This window comes from Excalfactoria chinensis, chromosome 7 (assembly GCF_039878825.1).
Source record: "Excalfactoria chinensis isolate bCotChi1 chromosome 7, bCotChi1.hap2, whole genome shotgun sequence".
NCBI lineage: Eukaryota > Metazoa > Chordata > Aves > Galliformes > Phasianidae > Excalfactoria > Excalfactoria chinensis.
The window spans coordinates 4,690,177-4,710,959 of NC_092831.1; the positions used below are offsets into that span (position 1 = coordinate 4,690,177).

General features: G+C 39.3%; 1 protein-coding gene across 1 annotated transcript in view; it reads left to right on the forward strand.

Moving 5' to 3' along the window:
- The first annotated feature begins 14,976 nt into the window (after window positions 1-14,976).
- LOC140254805 (von Willebrand factor D and EGF domain-containing protein-like) overlaps window positions 14,977-20,783 on the forward strand; it is a 158,901-nt gene continuing 153,094 nt past the window's right edge. The window contains exon 1 of the mRNA XM_072341846.1: window positions 14,977-15,093. Within this exon, the coding sequence (XP_072197947.1) occupies window positions 14,997-15,093 (97 nt within the window). The 5' untranslated portion in view covers window positions 14,977-14,996. The remainder of the gene's footprint in view (window positions 15,094-20,783) is intronic.

A 20,783-nucleotide genomic window follows, 5' to 3' on the forward strand; every position in this document is an offset into this window, starting at 1 on the left:
ATGAATAATCATGATGATGGAAATGGAGGAGAGAATTGTAACTGAACAGATAAATAATGACCCTGGCATTCTGGGGTTGTTAAATGTTACCATTAAAAAATCCTGGTAAATAGAAATACTTGACCGAGTATTGGACACCTAGTAGAACATGGACACCTAGTAGAACAAACCCTTAACTATTACTTTTTGATAATCCTGTTCACTGGATGACACATTTAAGTCTTTTGTGGCTCAGATTGCTTGATGGCATCTTCTATCTTAGTTCTTTAGATATAGACTAGACTAAAAAACAGGGAAGAAAGGACGTGAAAACCTCTTGCAGTGCAGCACATTGCTCTAATCAAGTTCAGACTAGATTATTACAGATCTAATTCCCATGACAGTTATCTTGTGACCCTGTTCTTTGCATCGCATGAGTGAAATTTACCATTTCTCTAAGGTCTGCTTCAAGCTCATCTTTGTGCTGAATGTGTGCTATTCAGCATGCACTACTTCTACTCTCTTAAGTGAATTTTATTGGTTGTTTTTTGGGATTACTTTTTCTTTTTCGTTGGGTTACATGAAAAAGCAGCTTTCTAATCATCTGTGCAGAAATGTTCTCTGGTACACAGTCATTCAACAGAGTAGAGGCAAGTGTAACTGAAGGGCTCTTTCACATTGGGGCTCATCAAGAAAATTTCTAAGACACGTTTAGTTTGTGAATTATTTTAGATATTTTGAAAATTAAGTGATTTTGGTCCTGGAACACAAAGAAGAAAGAAATAGCTGGAACTGCCATCCCTGGAGGTGCCTGAGGTCTGGTTGAATGGGGTCCTGGGCAGCCTGATCTAGTGGGGGACAGCTCAGCCCATGGCAGAGGGTTGGAATTGGGTGATCTTTGATGTCCCTCCAACCCAACCATTCTGCAGTTCTATGATCTGCAAAGCCCCTTCCAACCCAGGCCATCCTGTGGTTTTGTGATTTGATTATATTCCTATTTGAATTGACTGAATTTAGCACTTGACTAGCAAGTAGTTCAGTCTCTTTAGGATCAATGGGAGTCTATGAATACATAATCTTGGCTGTCCCTATGAAGGAGTCATGGTGTCTGTAGCAGCATGTTGCAGCATTAAGAATTTCTGCACCTCCTCAGCTCCTGCCCTGGCACTGCTGAGCATGCAGACCAGCTGTGCATGACTGTTCATGTTTTTGTCACCACTGTTGTAACTCCACATTACAAACTTTGTTTCCCAAGCAAAGAGCATCTGCTCTCTGAGTGACGTGTTTTTAATGTGCTAATTTATCATTGTCAAATACTGGATTTTTATTGCTGAAATTTGAATATTGTATTTAAGGCACTATTGTGATTACAGATGTAATTTGAAGCAGTGTAGATTTAACACAAAAATACTCTCTGTATTTCTCCTGCAGTCTCATTCTGATGTGCCTTTCCTGACTTTGCATGGGTAGATGATGGTCAATAGGGCAATGATGAAAGGTTTCAAACTAAGAGAGGGAAAATTTAGACTGGGTATAGGAAAACAGTTTTTTATGATATGGAGAGTGAAGCACTGGTACTTGTTGCAGACAGAGTTGGTGGATGCCTCATCACTGCAGGCACTAAAGGTGAGGTTGGACCAGGCTCTGTGTACCTGAAAGCACCCCTGTGCATTGTAGGGCAGTTCATCCCAATGGTCTTTGAAGATCCCTTCTAACTCAAGCAGTACTATGTGAATAGCTGTCTGCTTGAGGTAGCTGCCACCCAAACTGCAGAGCTGCATTAACTCCCTAATCACACTCCCATAATGTGAGATTGGCTGTAACGGTAGAGGAAACAGCCTGGAAACAGAAGTTTAAGTCCTGCCCACTGTTTTTAGCACTGCAATTGCCCTAAAACTGGGGCAGAAGTGCCAGAAGCTGCAGATGTGAGTTAAAAGTTGAATGAACTGGGAAAAAACAACAGATAAAAAAAACAAGGTATTGATGGTAAAGACTACAGGTTATTAATTAAGTAATCCCACAGAAACTGCGGAGAGTCCTGGTGATCCCATAAGGAGGCAATTGCACTGCCAGGCTGGGGCCAGAGAGCAGATTAGAAACTTCATAGAAAGAGATCCCTTCAAGAAATACTCCATCCCACTTGCAAGAAGGAGCCCTCCCCTCTACCACCCGCGTTTTCATCAAGGCAATTGTAGCTCTGTTCAATTTAACATATGTATCAGTAACCTTTATTTCTACAAGAAGGGATGTGAGGAAGCTGAGTGCAGCAATAGGAGCCCTGAAATTCTGAAGCGGCTGTTCCCAGGGAGCAGAGTAGTTGAAATAACACCACCATCTACTGGGCAGCCGTCAATTCTGCTAGTGGAGAGGTTGTGCAGATGAGAAGTGTGTGACTCCTCCCAGCCGCAGCTCCCTTGCTATGTAACAGAATTACCCTGATAAGCCCTCATCATGTAATTCCTCGTTATTTTTGTTATTCGTGTCGACTGGATTTCCAGGCTGCTCTCTGTATGAGACATAGCTAAATAGATGTGTAATAAGAAATGACTGCCTCGCATGGATGTGCACGCATAAGGAAATGGGGAACATTTTTCATCACATTTCGGAGCGGGGAGCAGCACCAGCTCAGCAGCTGTGCCCTGTAAAAGATATATTAATTTTATTCCCATCAGGACCGATATTATTTGCTCTTACAGATCTGTTGCTAGGTCACATACAGTTGCATGCATCACGCCTGCAAAGCAGAAACTGGAAACAGCAACATCCCTGACAAGTGGAGATGCGTGTCTTGGCCAGATGTGGGAAGCAGCATGTGACAAACACACAGAAATTTTTCGTATGGGATGTATAAATGCTGCAGGATTTCTTGCTGCTGTGTGTATTAGATGTGCTGTAGCCACCTTCTATGCTTATTTCTGATACAAACAATTTCCAGTAGCATTGTGGGCTATACCTGATACATAGGAGGTATTCTGCAAAATTGATTTGAGAGCCCATCAGCTTGGTTTGAGTAGTGAAGGCACATCTGCAGCCTAAGGCAAAACCAAGGACAGTGCAGCTGGTATCTCATGGAGCACATTTTGCCTCCCCTGCCCAACTGCCTTGAGACTGCTGGCAATCAGCTCAGTGGAGAGCAGCTTCCAAAGGAGTCAGGAACAAGGCTGAAACAAGGCGATAAGATCTGCTGCTGTCCCTTAAGTCCAGCTGAGTAATGGCCCTCCAGCAAAACACAGTGAGATTTCCTCCTTCTGCAGCAGGAGAATCTATGGAGCTGTGTGATTCCCAACCCCATCAGCTCTTTTTGTTTTTACAGCATTATAAAAAAGCTTTTAATGCCTCTGGCTACATCAGCCACCCAACCAGGGAAAAGGGAAAAGGATAAAAGCTGCTTGTGAAGTGCTGCTGGGTGGGAATCATGATACTGGGCAGAGAACTTGGCTGTTCTGGAGCATGTGCATGGGGACTGGGGAAATCCTCACTAATGGGGATGAGAATGGACTTAGGGAACTGCCCAGGGCTTTCTCGATTGAAAAAGAGTTATCCAGGGTACTTCTGATGGCTTTTGGTTATTATTATTATTTTTTTTAATTATTATTTTTATTAATTTTTTTTCTGAATGGCTTTTAGTTTAGATCCTCTTAATGTGCATTTTTATAGCTGAACAATGGTAAATCCACAGTCTGAAAAAATAAACAAACCTCCATCCTCGTAATATATTTATTTGTTTATATTTACATAGAAATGAAAATTAATAGCCAAGGTGCATTTTCTCTGTCGGTAGTAAAAGGAAGAGTAGTCCCTGTGCATTTATTATGATTAGATACAGTCAGTGTCTGTCATGCATGAATGAAGCCATACCTGGAGCTGATTTTCTATCTTATATAGAAAGAACTTAGATGGTTCTTTTTATTATTATTACTTTTAACCTGCTACCTATCCTGAAGCCAAATGCTGGTTTATGCAGTGGTATCTCCACTGTCACTGAGGTGCATCTCTCTCAGCCCAGTTCCAAATACTCTACAGACAACACACCCAGCAAGCTCGCACAAAAGTATGAGCTATTTTAATAGGACTAGTGTGAGCAATTGCATTACTTAATATCATAATGTCAAAAGCAAGGCTATATTAATATTGCCAAAATATTTATCAAATAACATACGCAGAGTATATTTTCAGTTCAGTGGTGAAATGATTGCATCTGAAACCAGCCTGGTGCTTCTGAACACCTGGGTTCCTGTACATATCCTGCACATATTTTTGACTTAATTTACTGTCAAGATGTGATAGCTGCATGCACTGTGTATGTAAGTAAAGGAGGGGTATTACATCTCCTGATGACATAACTATAAAGAGCACCATATGGAAGGAGGAGACATTTCTTTCTAATTCATTATTACAGTGGATCTTCTCAAATAGTTCTTTAGCTTTACAATTAGCTTTCATGCAAATATCAAGTACCAGGCTTTTTATTTTGCATGTTTTTCTTCAATAGTTTTCTGAAAATATTTTTTATTTGTGTTGCTTATTTTGAAGCATCAATTTAGTTCTCTTAGCTTCAAAGCAAGTCTCTTTAGTTACCCTAGGAAAATACTTTTATTGAAGATACAAAACCGTATCAATGCAGTAATCAAGTACTTGCTGCAGAAAATAGAATGCAACCTATATTGAGTCCACTAACAGTAACAACGAATCTTTTCTGGCTCTAGAGGCAGAATTAATTATTTACATGTTTCTCATTAACTTTTTACCTACTGTTAACAGTAGGTTTTTAAAAGAATTCCTTTCTGTCTGTGATCAAAGTTTTCAGCAAGCCCATTTACAAGCAGTACACTTAGCCATTTTTAATTATTTGCAGTCTATCACAGAATGACATTTGCAATTTGTAAGCAATGCTGAAACTCTGCAGGTATTCCAGAAATTCCTGATAGGTCTTTCTGAGCAACCAATGCTTTCACTCACTGCCTTTGGCATGCTGTTGGATCAGATAGCATGTATATCTTGTCTTCACCTTCCAAAATAATCAGAATCTCCAAAAGAGGCTGAAAGCTGTCTGTGTATTCCATGAAGCTAGAGGTTATGTGATTCTTTTGAGTTCTATCCTCTCTTTTGGATGTTCTGGTAGCACTATCAGCATGACTTAGGGCAACAGGATGTGGATTCATACTGGTATACCAGGAAAAAATCCTTCTTTTTTTCCCATGCTACATATTCTTTGGCAAGTCTGTCTCAGAGAAACTTATGAAAAAGCTATCTTCATAATTCATCTCAGAATCAGGAAAATTCACATTAATTTCAACAAAAAATAGTGAAGTTGATCAAAGTGGCTCTCTTAGAGCCCAGAGTTTGAAGAAAACCAAAATGTGCTGCAAGACATTCCCATTTCTTTTTAAGAAGTCCATGGATTATCATGACTTTGTGAGTTTATGAAACTGAATCATTTTCTAATCTGTTCACCTTCTAAAAAAATAGGGAAGAGTAGCATAATAGGAGTTAGATTCTTGTATCCATCAACCCGTGCAATAAAATGGGCCTTGATTTCCCAAAATGGCTGTTGAGCTTTCTCATACTCCTAACTGAAGTGTCTTATCCCTCAATTGTTCAGCCCTGGCACCATGTGCATGTCTCCTTACACAGGGAAAGCATTTATCCAGTGGCTAAAATAATGGCTAATACAATGGCTCCCATACCATGAAACAACCTGTTTCTGTTCCATGACCCACTGCGAATGTGATAGGCTTATTGGCAATGTGACAAGCCAGACTATTGTTCATCTTGCTGAGCTCCCAAGGAAAGTTCGGCAAACTCTAATGAGCACCCAGGGAATAACAGGTTTCAATGGAGAAGTTTCTTCTTCGTCTAAGCAGTAGTTGGCTTGCATCTTTAATATTTTATATCCATTATATCTCAAAAGGATGTGCAAGGTCTTGGTTTTCATACAGGCATTTAGCCTACATTCAAATACACACAGTAAATTCAGTATTTTGTGATGTTATTGAATGTCATAGATTTAAGATTTATTACCAAAGGAAATTACACTGAAACAATTTAGTGGAAACAAAACAACCCATGACTTGATGATGGATGACTTTGTTCTATAGTCTAAGACTAATTATTTAACAAAGTCTTTGTTACTTTTGACTTTAGGCCAGGCAACATTGTGAGCTGACATATTCTAGAGTAATTAACAGAAATGGTCAAGTTGTAATACATTACAAAGCCTTCAAAGGAGCAAAGCACATTTAGATGGTATTATCAAGGTAAGCAATTTTATAACTTAGCCATTGGTGTTCAGCCATAATTTAGCTGGTGATATTTAATCAATCCCACTAAATATGTTAAAAAATAAATACTGTAACAATAATTGCAAGCCCCGTGTCTCTCAATGATACCTCTCAAGTATCCTCTTCAGTGAGATGCCATCGCCTGCTGTGTTTACAGGTTCACAGCATGGAAGTCAAAAGCAATCTTGGCAGGTGCAGAAGATGTGTTCTTTTTTATAGTTGAAAAAAGATAACCGTTCTGTAACTTGTAAACCTGCTTTATCTCGGACCAGAGGATTTTACAAGTCTCTCTGTGCTGGGGAAAATGCTTTCCTATCTCCTGTGCAAGTTCCTGAGACCCTGTTTAGATCGTCCCATCTGCTGAGCTGAATAGGCAAAGGGTTTGGCCCTAATTTTGGTCTTTTTTAATTGGTGAAGAAACTGCAGGCTCTTATTTTAGGTTAATAAGTGATATTAGATGAATAGTATGTGCTGAGAGGAAACTGTTAGAGGAGCGCTTTCTTGTGGATGCTTTATACACAGAACAAGTGTGCCTTATTTCCATCTCCAACGTACGTACTTCTTAAAAAGTGCTTTGTGGCACCAAACTCAAACCAAAAACTGCACAACAGAGCACTCAGCTGGAAGACAAGCAGAAGATTCAGTTGGGTTGAAACAGCAACAAACATTAACTTTTCCACACAGCTATTAGAGAAATAGGTGCTTTAATGGGCTTTCAACCGTTAAAAGGCTGAATTAGATGCTGAATTAGAGTATTCAATTAATAGGTAGTCAGCTGTGCAAAACCTAACCTGTGACATTAATGCTCTGAGGTCCAAATGAGTAAATGTGATTAAAGTATCTAATAAGCAAAAAGGTTTTCCTTGCTTTTATATAAATAGGTACCATAATGTTTATATGATATTTGCTGTGGCAAACTATTAATTTCAGTGCCTGTGTTGCATCAGTTTGAGCTGAGATAAAGTGTAAAGCTGGAAAATGAAATATGTTCTCTTACTACATTTGCACTGTTTTCATGAACACTCAGAAGCAGCAACCAAGGAATTGTTGGGTAGTTAACAGCAAATCTCATATTGCCAGTAAAAATGAATAGATGGAAAAGAAACTGCAGTAGTGAGCAATAGTAGTAACTGAGTCTAGGCAATATCTGAATATTATGAATGTTAGAAGCCAAGGGCTATTTTTCTCAAGGTGAAATGTCCCTTAAAAAGTGGCTAAGAAAAACTAATCTGAAATGAGGTCATAAAAATGCCCGTGCTTTTTGAAATGGATAACAGGAGTTGGGCTAAAAGAAAGGAAGCATTCAAAATTAGCCGGGTGGAGGCTTGTTTGAGAGACACTAATCGTGTTTAAGCAATGTAATTATTTAAAAGCAGCCCATTAGCTATTGCCTAAAAAGCAAAACAGGTTTGTAAAATGAAGTTATAATTCCAATTTGTGTAATATTTGGTGTGAATTCTCACCTTTAGTGGAGAGGGGGGAAAAAAAGCCATACTTCAGTAGAATGTTCATTTTCTTTAAAATGTTATGATAAACATTATTAATTTTCACAGGAAGGTGAGTGAGATGAGATCTCTTCATGAGAGATGAATTTATAAGACAACTATTAATTTTAAGAGCTGAAATAATAACATTTGGAGTGCTACTGATTTTATTCAACATCTGCTTTTCCCACTACATAATGGGCTGATATTTAATGTATCTCAAAAGTTGAAAACCTGGAATCTGGAAAACCCCCAGCTGAGAGAATGGAATAGAGGAAGCCTTATAGAAATAAATGACTGGGCTGACTGTAAATTGGCCTTTTGCTCCTGTGAGGTCTTTCTAAGCTCACTGATAATAACTTGTTTTTTCCACGAGATTACGTGTACAAATTACTGATTTCAGTAAGTTATTTATGTAATTTATTGTGCAGTGAATGTACCGGAGGAAAACTGCCTGATGTGGTGGTCATGGCTTGATGACTGGACTAAATGATCTTAGTGGTCTTTTCCAACCTTAATGAGCCTACGATTCTACGATCATTTCTCTAGTTTCAGTTATTTTCAGGGTGGGCTGAACTCGGTAACTACTTTGAGCTTTCTGACAATTTTACCAGTAAAGAGATGAGATCTTGAAAAAAATGCTGCCATAAAATGTGCAGATTTTCCTGTTCATGGCTGAAAGTGTGTTGTTTATGACCTATATTTCAGAAGCTCCTGTTCTACCTTCCAAGGCAACACTAACCACAACCATCTAACACTCCTTGCACACCTAATACATAAAGCTGATAATTATTGTTTAATACAGAAAAGAAGTTCATCAAGAGAAGCTCATAAACTTTACTACTACCCTTTGTTCATGAAGAGGAGGAAGTTATAGGAAAAAAAGCAAGGAGTAGTAGGTCCCTGTGGATGATAGTTTGGGTGCCATAACTGATTTATAGGTTTGGGAAATATCTGTAATGCCCATATTATACTTGCTCTGGGGATAAAGAGAGGATTTAATTCTCGTGTGTTATCAATCTGTTACCCTTCAAGGCAATAAATTCACTAAAATAAAAAGCAATTCAGCTTCATGGAATTGTTGTTGTAACATGTAATTTATCACTTACTACATGTAAGTACCAAAAACACAAACATTTAAAATCATCACCTATCAGAACTATGAAGAAATGAAAAATATTTCACAATAAATCTCTGTCCTTTCCAATGCAACCTGCTCTGTGATAAGGATGAAGGGTAAAATGCAGGTTACTGAGAGCTTGAAATAATTCCAGTTTGTTCCATTATAAATGCTTCAACAGAGTTGTTAAAGCTCATTTCCTATTTGTGTAAGAGACAGGTGGCAGGAAAGAGGGAATTTGACAACGAGGCTGTTGTGAATTGGTTTCTTCTGCAGTGGTGCAGTGGGATTTTTTCTAGGAGATATCACTGAGACTTAAACTATGTGTTATTGGAACTATCCTGTGGAGAAATCTAACTGTCCTTATGCTGGGATCCTTGCCTCCTAATGCTTCAAGTTAATCTGATATTGATGAATATCCTGATTAATACTTTAAACTTTTTTAATCTATAATATCTGAAAAGAAATAATATTTGTAACTTTTTTTTTTTTTTTCTTGAATGAATGCAGAAAACTTTAATCAAATTAGGGGACTGATCTACATTGTCATTTATCCATTAGTTAGTCACAGTTTACATTTTAATACTATTTATATTGTATTTTCATTACAACAGCAATGCTTTTTATTGACACCCCTCCCACCCCCGCATCACTTGCTTGTTCAGCAGCCTAAAGGTCCCAAAGAGGGAACATCTGTGTTGAAGAAATAGAAGCAACCACCAGGTTTGCTTGAGCAGAGCCTTGCCAAGGCTGCTCGCAGTAATTGGGATTTCTTTGAACGCAACATCTGCTCATATACATCCTCTTATAGGATCGCATTATGAAGGCCAGGATGGAATAAGCGGATGAAAGAAGAGATGACAGATATATGGACAGTCAGAGTTTCGATACCAGTTTATGCTTGTTTCAGCCCAAGCCAAATTCCCTCCTTTTGTTGTTGAACCTGGTGGTTCTGCTCTGATTCTTGTTATTGCTCCTGGCTGGAAGATCTTGGGGGTTTGGAACCTCACTGTTCACCTTTAAAGATTTTGACTTCTTCAAAGAGAAAATTTCCAGAAAAAAGCTGAATGAAAATGGTTCAAGGTAGGAGCAGCCCCTTCCCACCTCATGCTTTTACACTGCTAGCACTGATAAGAAACTCCTGGGAAACGCCTTTCTGATGTTGTTTCAAAGGAAACTGTTTCCTCAATGGAAAGCTGACTCTGAGAAAATCCTGTCTGCTATTTTTCTGAGTAACAGTGGGTTTTGTATTAGTGTGATCTGTCCACAGTCAGTGCTACGAGTAGACATTTTTCTTACTCCTACTTTTTGTTATCTTGTCAAGAAAAGACTTTTGGAAGAACAGGCAGACATTTATCAGTAGAAATCCAATTGCTTTTCTCTGCTCTATCCTGTGTTATTGGACTAATGCACTAATGTAAAAGTGTTTTGAAAATTTCCACTCCCTAAGAGTACTGTGATACTTCCATGCTTATTTGCCTTAATTTTGAAGAAAACCAATCAAAATGTGGGGATTTCTATTGTTATTATTTGTGTGTGTATATGTTGGGTTGATGTTTTTTTTTTGTGGGTTATTTTTTTTCAACAAAATATCCCATTGCACTTAAATGGAACAATAAATGAAGCAGTTCCCCATGGAAGACAGAGCCATGACCAATTCTGACACTAGAGAAGCTCACAATAAAAATGAAACATATACCAAGCAGATCTAAGAACAAGAAAGATTAATAATAATCCTTTTTACTGATTTTGTGGAAACTACATGTTTTCTTCTGAAAATAGATTCTGATCAGAAATCCCCAGCCAGTTCCAATATACACCATTTGAACATGGGTCTCTTCTTTTTATTAGCCTTTACTAATTGCCAATATCTTCAAACCAAAAGGGATTTTTCTATGTGAAGCTGCTGAACAATGACAGCCATTCTGTTAGGTATATCTTAGGGCGCTCTGTACCAGAGATGTATTACAGATGTGATTTATATTGACATCTCTGCAATAGCTTGGCATTTTCCAGTTAAATAAGGAGCTCCCATGAAGAATGCTCACCTCATTTATGGCACAGCCCTAGTGCATGCTGACTTGCAGGCTACTGAGATCCTGTCACTTAGCTTGGTGACAGAATCCATCTGAGAAGGGCGCTGATGGTGCATGGTGCAAATTTAATAAGGACGTGCTGTGCCCAGTTCAGATGTCCAGGGCAATGCACATGGAGAACCAGGAGCAAGAGAAAACCTCCAATCTCAACCCATTCCGAGCAGCAACATATTTTGAAGGAACTGGTTTAATATCTCTAACAGGTTCATTTAGATCTTAAGCACTTATTCTCTGTCTACCCTTAAAAATGCAGAAATAATGAGTGGGTTTCTTCATCTTATCTTTTCTTTAGTGTGTGAGTGCCCATAGTTTGGCCCATCAGTTAATGAGGAGTACTGTATTGAAATCCACTAGAGGAAATTAGAAACTGAAGGATAAACCCGCTGAATGTGCAAATCACTCTGCTCTCCAGGAGCTGTGCGAAGGGGAGTGTACTTCTGTATAATGATTTATTATTCTAAAAATGGCAGTTAGTTCTCACTAAATGAAGAGCTTTGTCTTGTGAATTATGTGTACAGCTTCTCGTGTTATTTTCTGAAGAATCAGACTTGTGAAAATGAGTGACTTCTGTTAATTGAATTGTCTCCTGTACGCTAGACAACAAAACAGAGGACAGCCCAGCACTAATAACCGTGTGACCATTGTTTATTTCCCCAAACTGGACACAAGGCGAGACAAAGTGCTTCCCATTTAGTTTCATTTACTTGAAATAACAGCGGTGAGATAAAGAATAGTTGTTTGAGTTACCAAGGTAAGTGAATGTTGTACTTTGGATACAAGAATATTGTTTAGTATTTGTCCAGTATATACAGTGATGAGTAACAGAAATGAGAGCAGAGGAGAATTCCAGAATTGAGAACCTTCTTGGCCCTTTTTGTGGAAGTCTTGTGGTTGTGTCTCTTGCTCGGTTAAAATCTGCTATCTTGAGCTTTCCACCTCTTCTGAAACTGCAGAAGAGTTGCAAGTCCTTGGACTTAGGCAGCCCATATAAAGAGAAAAGGAATGGACCTTAGGAGCACAAGGAGCTTATTTTTTGTTGCTGAACGAGGCAGGTATTTTCTGTCAGATAAGCCCAGCAAACAGGAAAGTACAGAGGAGGGTTCTGGCATAAGTAAATGCATAAATTCAGACTTGCAGAAAATGTTATGCTATTAAATGATATGTCTTTTTCCTCCGAAGGACTCTGTCCTAGTAACAAAGTGTACGTACATGCAGGGTCGCACTATCTTTGCCAGCTATGAATAATGAATCCTCTCTGCCGAGAAAGCAACCCCAAGAGACAGCCTCATAGTGAAGATACTCCTCAGAAGAAGGAGAAAGAAATAAACTCAGAATATCGTTTCTAGATCAGTTTCTAACCTGTGCTTAAAAAGGAAAGTCCTCCCACAACTTCCACATCTCCACTGGCTGCTTCAGCCCTTCCAGCTCTTGCAACCAGTTCCCAGCCCCACAATGCCAGCTTGCAAAGTGGGATCTTCCAGGCAAACACTGTCTCTTTCTTGTAAAGGGAAGAATCTGAATACCTAACATGCGTATCCATTGAACAATTTTTGGCTAAGGCTGAACTGCTGTTGCCAGCTCCCAGCTGTGACTTCTGGCTGGTTTTAACTCCCCATACTCATCTTTACTATTCAAAATGAGTGCAATACAAGATGGATTCGTGTAGTCTTCAGAGTTGTGTAGCCTTGTTGCATAGACAATGAAGCTAATTGTGTCAAGTGTCCTCAACTAACTGGGCAGTTTTCACTTCTCCTCTTATTTGAAGCTAATGGTGTCATAACTGAGAGAGCATTTTGCAGTATTTCTTTGCAGATTCTCCATGGCTTTAGTTTCCCATTATTTTTTTGGATTAATAACTTGGGGAGGAAGGAGATTCTGTTTGTTCTTTTTCTGACTTAGGTAAGGCCTTGTCTTGAGCTGGGAGGTGGAGAATGTTTGCACATTATTTTCTTACCTGAAATTGTTTGTCCTCACAAATTGAAGGGAGACAAATTCAGCCCTGGAAAACTTCCTGCCTGGGACAATAACATTTCATGTCATCTGTACCAGCGGTATCTACCTTCAGATTCTCCCTCTGGTTGAAACCTGCTTGAGGAGATGGCAGGTAAGGAAATAAGCAAGCCAACTTAAGCATCCCTTCTTTCCTGTATAGTAGATCTTGAATATCTTTCACCAATTCTTTTTTTGGCTAGTTATTTTTTCTTTCTGTATAGAAAAGGCCTATAATGGCTGGAGTATTTGTGGAAAGCTTTCTCACTTTGTTGCAGGTAAACATTAGAGTTATAAATTTTTTTAGAATCACAGAAGCCTTAGGTTGGAGGGGACCTTAAAGATCATCCATGTCCACCTCCATGTTGTGGGGTGGTTGCCACCCACCTTATCGGGCTGCCCATGGCCCCATCCAACCTGGCTTTGAGCACCTTCAGGGATGGGGAACCCACAGCCTCTTTGGGCAGCAATGTCAGGGCCTCACCACCCTTTCAAATATTTTCATCCATTTGTGTTAAGGAGATGAATGAAGATCTCTTAGGAAAAAGGAAAAGAAGAAGAAGAAAAAAAAGAAAGATTATAACAACTGGGTTTAAAGTCTTAATGAACTTGAAGGAATATATTCTAAAGGTCAGTAATATCAATGGAAAGACTCCTAGGAAGCTGTGGAGTCATAACTCAGGCCCATGACATAGCTCATCCAATAAGCCTGTTCTAAGCAGCTGTTTTTCGACATTTAAATCCATAATCAAAATTAAGAGAGAGGTTTTAGAAGGTTCTTCTTTTCAAATAACCTATAGGTCTCAAAGAATCCAGTGGTAAGTTTCTTCAAAGGATGCAGTTAAAACAAATGAGCAGCATTTAGAGCTCCTGGATGTGCTGTGGAACATTTTTAATGGTATTATTTACGTTTTTAAAGGCAATGCTCCTCGTAGTGATGTGAGTGGATTGTTTACAGAGTTCTTTATTACTGTATCATCAGATAATTCACTATATCCTTGCTTAAACAAGCAGAAGCAAAATAATCAAACTTGACAAGTCAGAGAAAAGAAACACTGGCAGGTATGGAAAACAGTGAGCAGTGGGAGGGGATACAATATCCCCTGAATAAAGTGGCACAAATACAGAGCATAGCACATATTAAGAGCAAATACTTCATACCCCTTTTTAGGTTGACAGTATACAATTGCCTTGCAATAAACACTGCTCAGAGGGACCCATGCTGAGGCGCTTCAAACTGAGGTAAAACTTAAGAAAAATTTGATTGAAAAGCACGTATGACCGAATTCTTTCTGTCATTTGCTTCTGTTTTCCAACCTTCTGTTTGCCAACCTTCCGAAACACAGATCTTTTCCTCACGAAGACCAGGTGTTGGCAAAATTTATTTCAGTAGGAAATGATGATTCTCTAAAATAGCATGCAAAGGTGCATTGACCCAGGACACAAACCTTTAGGACAGAGCAATTCTGTAGCAGGTTTGCAGCAGTGGAATCTGAAAACAAACTACTTGTGTATGCGTATTTTAGCATTTTTATATTCCTCTCCTATAAAACACGATGTCTGATGTAAGTGCAGTGACTTGAACTCACTGTTGCCAGCCTTGACAAGATGGTGAGCAGGCAGGTTTGGTTTACAGCCCCAGTGTCTTCAGGCTCACCTCCCACCACCCATCCTGGCGGTACGCGCTGTTCTCACCCTCTGCGGGTGCTTGTGTGCGCGGGTGTGCTATGGGGTGTGTAAATCAGAGCAGCTGCAGGGAAAGCAGCTGCAGGGACACATGCGCTCGGCTGCTGTGTGCGTGGGGGGGTGAGCGTGGTTTGTGTGTCGCTGGAGGGCTTCCCTCTTGGAAATTCTGGGATTAATGACACATTAAGCCCTCTCCAACAGACTGGATTGAAAAGAAAGGCGAGGGGGGGGGGGGGGGAGAACAGAAAGAAATTGCAACAGGCAGGCAGGCAGGCTGATGTGTTTTCCTGCAAACTTTAGGACTTCAAAAGTTAACTTCTAAGCAACTGCAGATGCGTGGATAAAAGTTGCCTTGGACACTATGCAGCAGCCCTTACCTTCCCAGCAGCATCTCCAACTTGTTGCCTGCTTCTGCTGGATTCCCCTGTTGGCCATTAGCAGTGAGTCAGCTCCATTAGGTAAGGATTTTTTTTTAACTTTTTAATTATTTGATAGTCATCTGGGAGACAGAGTTCATGTGTATTTTAGAACAGAGATGATCCTGTTTACATTTACTACTGAATGTGGGTTAGAGTGATAGAGGGCTATTATTAGAGTCACCAAAATAGAATGGAAGTAAGGTTAAAATAAACAGCTTCTAAAGTAATGAAGGAGGTCACAGTGACAGCCAGGCATGCTTATGGCACAAGATGTTTATTGTCCCTTAGAGGAGGGTTGTGTGGTGTCTTATTTTTAATAGAGACATTGCAAGCCTCTGAAAGTTGTTACTTCTTACAAGAAAATTTCAAGAGATTTAAAGAATAATCATAATGTTTTCCCATAAATGAATCGTAAAAGAAGAAAAAGCTTTAAAATCAGAATCTATTCCTCTGACGAAAGGAGTGCACACACTGTATATCAGAGCAATGTTCCAGATTAGTTAATTACACATATAATAATATGCAGCTATATAGTCTCTGGCAGTATAAAGTTCATAAGTAGTTTTTCTGCTGCTCTGTGCATTAATTGCGAGGCTTGTTTCACTGTACAAGGCACAAGGCTCGAAGAGGACATAGATTTTGCATACATAACTTGTTTATTCAGCTTTATTAATCCACCGCAAGAACGCATTGAAAATTATGTCAGATGTTATTCAGCCAGTAAAAACAGAGTTTAAACAGAGTTAAAGCAATCAGTCAGACAAACAAACAAAAACAAGAACAAGAAAAGCCATACGACCAAAGCACGGTGCTGTCATAATTGTGGGTATAGCCTGGGCGAATTTTGTGGAGGTACTTCATGGAAGAGCGTTGCATATTTTTTCCAATTTTAATTCCAGGAGAGTTTCGACCAGTTTTAAAGGTGTTTGTCAGCCAGCACTCATTAGCTGTATGAAGATAAAACAATTTAAAGTGCTCTTCATTTGAATATCAAAGGGTCACCCAGCAAGGTTTGCAGGACTAAACACAAGGCAAATGACCTTCTCGCCTTTATCTTCAAACAATGCCTTTAATTTCTGAATCCTTTTGAAGGGTTGCCAGTGATATGGAGTGTAGTAGCTCCTTATCTGATAGAACAAGCTTTTCATCAAGGGGAAATGACCTTTTAACTCCTTGTAACAAAGTAACCGGTTTCCCACTGTATTTCTGTTACTGGAGGTATTATACTTCAACGTACTTAATAAGCTGGAAACAGAGAACAAGAGTCAGAAAATAGTTCAACATCTCTTAGGTGATACAGAAGAATTCTTAAGACTGTGGTTTTTTTCTCTCTTCCTGTGAACTCGAAGTAAACTGCTCAGAAAAGTTTGCATTCTGACAGATTGCATGGTGACATTATAAGGATATTAACAGAGCCATATGCTGTTTACTTTTGTACTCTGAGTATAACAAATCTACTAATCCCATAAGAATTTAACTATGAATAAGGAGCGTCTGACCAAACAGCTTTTTGCAGATGCCTCATTAGGAGGGAGGCGAAGATGAAAAAGTCTTTTAAAGACCAAGAAAGAACTTTATCATCTTCTGCAGTCTTATTTTAGGGAACGAAGCTCCCAGTGATTGCAGATTTTCGCATTATTTGGGTTTTTCCATCATTTCTTGTGATCGAAGAACAAGAAAGGGTTACCAATAATGTCCATAGCTGCTCTGGGTAGTAGATTAAGTGAAACATTAGGCACAAAAGCAACTGAGTGAATCATAGATGTGGCAGGGTTGACACAACATAGCCTGTCAGATTTTTCTAAGATGAAACTCAGTAAATAAGTTGATCAAAAGAAAAAAAAAAAAAAGAAAAAAGAAAAAAAAAGACAATGGCAATTTTATGGAGGTATTTTTAGACAAAAGTATCCATCTTAAAATAGACAGCTGCTTGCAGCATCACCGTCAAGATGGAATTGCTCCCTGTCCCTTCTGGAGCCTTTTTATCGTGTGCAATTGGAAAAGTTTTGAACTTGGGTACGTTATGTGCAAAGAGGCACCAACTTGCCATCAAAGCCCATAAAATCCACTGGAATTTTTGGAAATTTACACTGCCAGGTGTTGCATAGATGGTAAAGTCAGATACAATTATCAGTGTGTCCTATAATGTTATAAATGCTGCTCTTGCTTTCCGTAAAAGAGCAAAATGAAAATCAGACTGTGTAATCTGCTTTGGGCACTACCCATAAGCAACTCATGATCTCATCTTTGAGCTTCTGCTGTCAAATCTGAGTGTTATGAACTTTCCATGCTTTCAGCAGAAGTCTGCTCATGCTGGGAATTAAGCAAAAATGGGTTGAGCTGGGAAAATGTCCGTCCATGTGTATTTCAGATGGAGTGTTTCCAGTTATTCAGGAAGTTTTTCACCCAGAGGGTGGTGACAGGTTGCCCAAGGAGGCTGTGGATGCCCCATCCCTGGAGGCGTTCAAGGCCAGGCTGGATGTGGCTCTGGGCAGCCTGGTCTGGTGGTTGGTGACTCTGCACATAGCAGGGGGTTGGAACCAGATGATCATTGTGGTCCTTTTCAACCCAGGCCATTTTGTGTTTCTGTGATCCCAAATGCCACCCAAGGCTGTGAGTGAGCTTGGTCAGGGACATTCCAGTGACTTAAGAAATTACACTGGGATTATTCTGGCTCTATGTCTTCACTGTGTGCAAAAGACACTTACAGCACCGTGCAACCAAAAAATACCCGTCTGAATGCTTTCCTAAAGAAGTAAAACCAAGACTAGCTTTATAGCTAACAGGCAGTGAGGGCTGCCAAAGTGTAAGGAACAGCAGTTACAATGTGTTCATATTCTGAAATTATTTTTAATAATCAAAATGTATTTTCAGGGTAATATTTACTACTCTTTTATTAAGGCTTTTGTCAACATTAGGCAACCCCACTGGCCTCACGGTCTGGAATTAATCCAGTTTGTGGTGTTTGACTCAGGAGTGAAATGTGGTCTTATCTGATTACGTGCAGTCAATGCAGAGCTAGTAGCAAGGTTGTACGGTGATTTCTGTTTCTTGATAGCTTTTGCTCTCCTTTTTTCCTCTCCTTTTTTACCCAAAAGATGACAAAGCTAGGGTAGTGCTTTTATGAAGAAGGCAGAATGGAGCAGCTGTTGCCAGCTGAGGTTGAAGGAATCTCTTTCTTTCACCTCACAAGTATTTTTGTGTCTCTCCTGCATAGCATCAGTATGCCCCCACTGGATGTCAAGGCCTTGAGGTTTGATAGATAAATGATTTTTAGCTCATACATTTGCCCTCCAATGTGATGATGAAACTAATGCTCAATTTCAAAGTTATACAGGCTTAAAAACTGTGTTTGGTGTGATAGGGCTGCTTCTCAAGGCTTTCCTTGTTCCCACTGACCTGTGAAATGTACACACTCTTTAAACTTCTAAACAGCTGTTTATTACTCTACCCCGCACTAAAATCAAGGATCATTTTATTAGACACTGTTTACAACAGTGTAGGACATTCATGGACAAAATGTTTACTTTAATGGCCCAGTTCCTCAAAGTTATTTTGTCTCCAAACGCCAACTGCTAAGAGGTATTGTATACATCTAACTTCCTTTGCAATCGATAGGAGCTGCAAGTAGTCAAGACAAATCAGTGTTTGTTCCTAAATTGACAAGACAAATTGCTGCAGAGAGGAAGCACCATCATTCTGTTTTACAGATGGGATAGAGATGTGAAGGTCACACAGAAAATCCTTGGGCAGAACTGAGATCTGTACCAAGGCCTCAGGAGTCACATCCCAGCCCCGTTAACTGCAGCACAGCTCCTAACTGAAACAAAGGCCAACAAAGGAAATAGGAGTGTAATAGAAATGCTCAACCCTTCTTCATCTTCCTTATAAACTCCAATGGCTGCACACATAAACACAAGGAGACACAAAGCATTGCTGGTGATATTTAAAGGCTTTAGCATGTTTCAGATGACCAAAACTTGAAATGCGTCCCATTTGATTTCAGTCATGAAAGGGTTCAATCCCTCCCAAGATGCTATATGGAACAGTTGAAGAACACATCTGTAGCCTGTAGGCTGTATCAGCAAGTTTTAGAAATGGCTCTTTCATTACAATATCTTGCCTCCATTTTTTTTGTGACCTAGACTGTCTCTTCTAAAAGCCTGTGGAAATGGTGACAAAGACCATTTGGGGCTATTAACTGGATTTGTACCATATCCCTTTAAATAATTTGCCGAGAAAAGCTTTGAAGGCAGCCAAACTACTGATTTGTCTGACTTTGGACTGAAAGCTTGTTTTCATGGCCATCCCCATGTATGTTCTGACTTTCTGTCTCACGTGTTCCTGAATATCCATCCTGCTGTTACACAGGTGGACATTCGGTTCTGGATGCTGCCAATGCTCATTACAAAAACACAGTCTTTAATGCTGGGTTGACAGCATTGCCTTTTCCAAGCTTTTTAAGTTTTCTTCAAAGCCACGTAGTTTACCTTCAGTTATGACTTTTATTAATTTCATGATGGCAGCTACGCTGTGAGTTTTGCCCTGAAAGGAGATTATTCATGGCAAAACTAAAAAAAAAATACAAATAAACGATTAGTTTGAGGAATATTTTTCATCTGACTTTGAAACACAATTATAACCATGTGTTAGTGCGTGCAATTGTTTGTACAGCTATTCTGGAAGGAGCTTTGTGTGCTAAGCTCTTAGGAGATTTACTTAATGAATGTATGTACTTACTTGCTTCTTTCTGACATATATTATTTTGATTATTCCGACGTCTATTACTTTGATTGCTGTATTCACACTGCATGGCATCCACAGAGAGCCGCGAGGGAATATTCTACATATTGAAAGGCAAAAAATTGATTGCCTAATATAGTTGAGGGATTGTAGTCGTATGCTCTGCTCCTTTTGCTGGTTTTATATTATTCATCGATTGAGAGCAAGTTTATCTTATTCCCCTATTTTGTTCACAAAGCAGCTTCCAAGAGCTGGCTAGCAATTTATCTGCATACTGAAATAATGTAATGCATCTCCTGTGGTAGCTGGAGCATTTTACAACTCAACTATCCCTTGGCAGCTTTGTGTGTTGACAGTTTCAGTAAGTGGTCCCTCATGCAGAGTCTTGCTCATGCCTCAGCAGCTCACTAGCCCTTGCAGCTTCCATGAACTAGTTGGTGGGTACCCCAGATTCCCCCGTTCCTTATGCAAATAAGAAGCGGCACACTATTTCATGTTCTGGACTGGCAGTCTTACTTTTCCTGTATTTTTTAAGTAACTACTCGAGTTGTATTGACCTTCCGTTCACTGTTCTCAAAAGGCAAACGCCTATGGCTAAAATCTAGATGACTATAAAATGATGAGGGAGGATCATCAAAGTTCCTGAATTAGTAGTTCTAATAACAAACTTAATATCAAATGTAGATAATAGTTTAGGATCTGAACAAGAGCATTCCTCTCCAAAAAAGAGTCTTTCTTATGTCAGCTCCTTGTTTCTCATCTCAGTTTAAAATCATGTCTTGATGATGCTTGACTGTCGTGCAAACTTTTCATAGAATTTTATCTTCTGGCTGATGATATGAGGAGAAAAAGGAGACAAAACTCAGTCATTAGTTTATGCACTAGCTAAGCTAACGCTTTGTTATTTGTATCTATCTTCGTAATTAAAATTTTCTTTAGAATTAGCACTGGATAGAACTCATTGTATTAATCAGGTATGTTATTTT